Source organism: Acanthamoeba castellanii, assembly GCF_000313135.1.
Source record: "Acanthamoeba castellanii str. Neff unplaced genomic scaffold scf7180000084661, whole genome shotgun sequence".
Lineage (NCBI taxonomy): Eukaryota > Discosea > Longamoebia > Acanthamoebidae > Acanthamoeba > Acanthamoeba castellanii.
This window is the reverse complement of record NW_004457242.1, coordinates 62,513-63,817: the sequence shown is the minus strand read 5'-3', so window position 1 is coordinate 63,817 and position 1,305 is coordinate 62,513. Positions and strand designations below refer to the sequence as shown.

The 1,305-nt window shown below is 55.7% G+C and overlaps 2 protein-coding genes across 2 annotated transcripts in view; both read right to left on the bottom strand.

The window, feature by feature from the left end:
• The window catches only part of ACA1_108610 (MyTH4 domain containing protein), a gene marked incomplete at both ends in the record, with an annotated part of 1,923 nt that extends 842 nt beyond the window's left edge, over nt 1-1,081 (bottom strand). The window contains 5 exons of the mRNA XM_004332767.1: nt 46-91; nt 194-328; nt 540-704; nt 840-887; nt 1,019-1,081. Of these exons, the coding sequence (XP_004332815.1) occupies nt 46-91; nt 194-328; nt 540-704; nt 840-887; nt 1,019-1,081 (457 nt within the window). The remainder of the gene's footprint in view (nt 1-45; nt 92-193; nt 329-539; nt 705-839; nt 888-1,018) is intronic.
• A 92-nt stretch (nt 1,082-1,173) lies between these two features.
• ACA1_108600 (myosin head (motor domain) domain containing protein) overlaps nt 1,174-1,305 on the bottom strand; it is a gene marked incomplete at both ends in the record, with an annotated part of 8,796 nt that continues 8,664 nt past the window's right edge. The window contains one exon of the mRNA XM_004332766.1: nt 1,174-1,263. Coding sequence (XP_004332814.1) covers nt 1,174-1,263 — 90 coding nt within the window. The remainder of the gene's footprint in view (nt 1,264-1,305) is intronic.

The window sequence follows — 1,305 nt, the reverse complement described above, 5'->3', positions numbered from 1 at the left end:
CAATCGCCAATGGCTCCTTTTGCGGGAGTCGCAGAATGATGAGACCTTCGCGACTGACGCCAATCGCATTCGTGCCCGGGTATTGCTTGTTCTGCTCCACAAGAAAGTGAAAGAAGTGAGCCAAGCCAAGGGGTGGTGATGGCGCCGTAGTGTCAGAGATAGTCGGCTATCATTAAGGAGGGAGATAGGGCACCTCGCAGAAGAAGATGGTGGAGCCGTAGTACTTCCACCTCCTGACGGTGGCGAGGTAGAGCTCCTCGGCCACCTGCACGGACATGTTCTTGTCCAGATCCTCGAACTCGTTGAAGATCGCCAACAACCACTCGGTCTCCGATTTCCGTTGCGTGTGTCGTGTGTCGTGTGTCGTGTGTCGTGTGTCGTGTGTCGTGTGTCGTGTGTCGTGTGTCGTGTGTCGTGTGTCGTGTGTCGTGTGTCGTGTGTCGTGTGTCGTGTGTCGTGTGTCGTGTGTCGTGTGTCGTGTGTCGTGTGTCGTGTGTCCGTGTGTCCGTGTGTCGTGTGTGTTGTTAGCCATCAAGAACCTGTGCGCGCGGGAGGTGCTTGCGGTACATTTGTAGGGCGAACGGGGGCAGGAAACGGACGGCCTGCATGAACTCGTTGTTCTTAGTCGCCATCGATGCGCGGCCTCGGTCCTTGACCGTGCGCGACACCTGGATGAAGTACTGCAGCGCCGACAGGTACGCCGCCTGATCGATATGGTGGTGGCCCAACATACGTAAGAGAGAGAGAGAGAGAGAGCGAGAGCGAGTCAGCCGACTGTCAAGGTCACCCCCTCCCCCCTCCCCAACAACGGTCCGCCGCGGAGAGGTTCAAGTGCGCACCTCGCCTTCGGTGACGGGGTGCTTGCCCGAGTTCACGAGAGCGATTGCCTGTGTTGCATCGGACGCGTGTGAGCTGACAATCATCACAAAGCCCACTTGCATTGTCGGCACCATCACCACAACGCAAACATAAATAAACAGTCAAAAATAAAATTAAATAATAAATAAACGTGAGGTACCTGGTGGCACAGCAGATGGTTGGCGATCGGGTCCGAGAGTTCGTTCTGTGGGTTGAGCGACATCGACTCCTAACAAATATATTAATTGTGTTGAGTGGTGGTGATCCACGCCAAGGCGAGCACGAGAGAAGGAATGGAAGGCAATGTCATGTTTTTTATACCTGGAACACGAAGTGGAGGGCCTCCTTGCTCTTGGGGGGTGTCACGAGCTCGAACTTGGCCATGATGTCGCAAATGTTGTCGCGCTCCAGCAGCAGCGTGCCGACGGCTGTGTGCGTGCGTGCGTG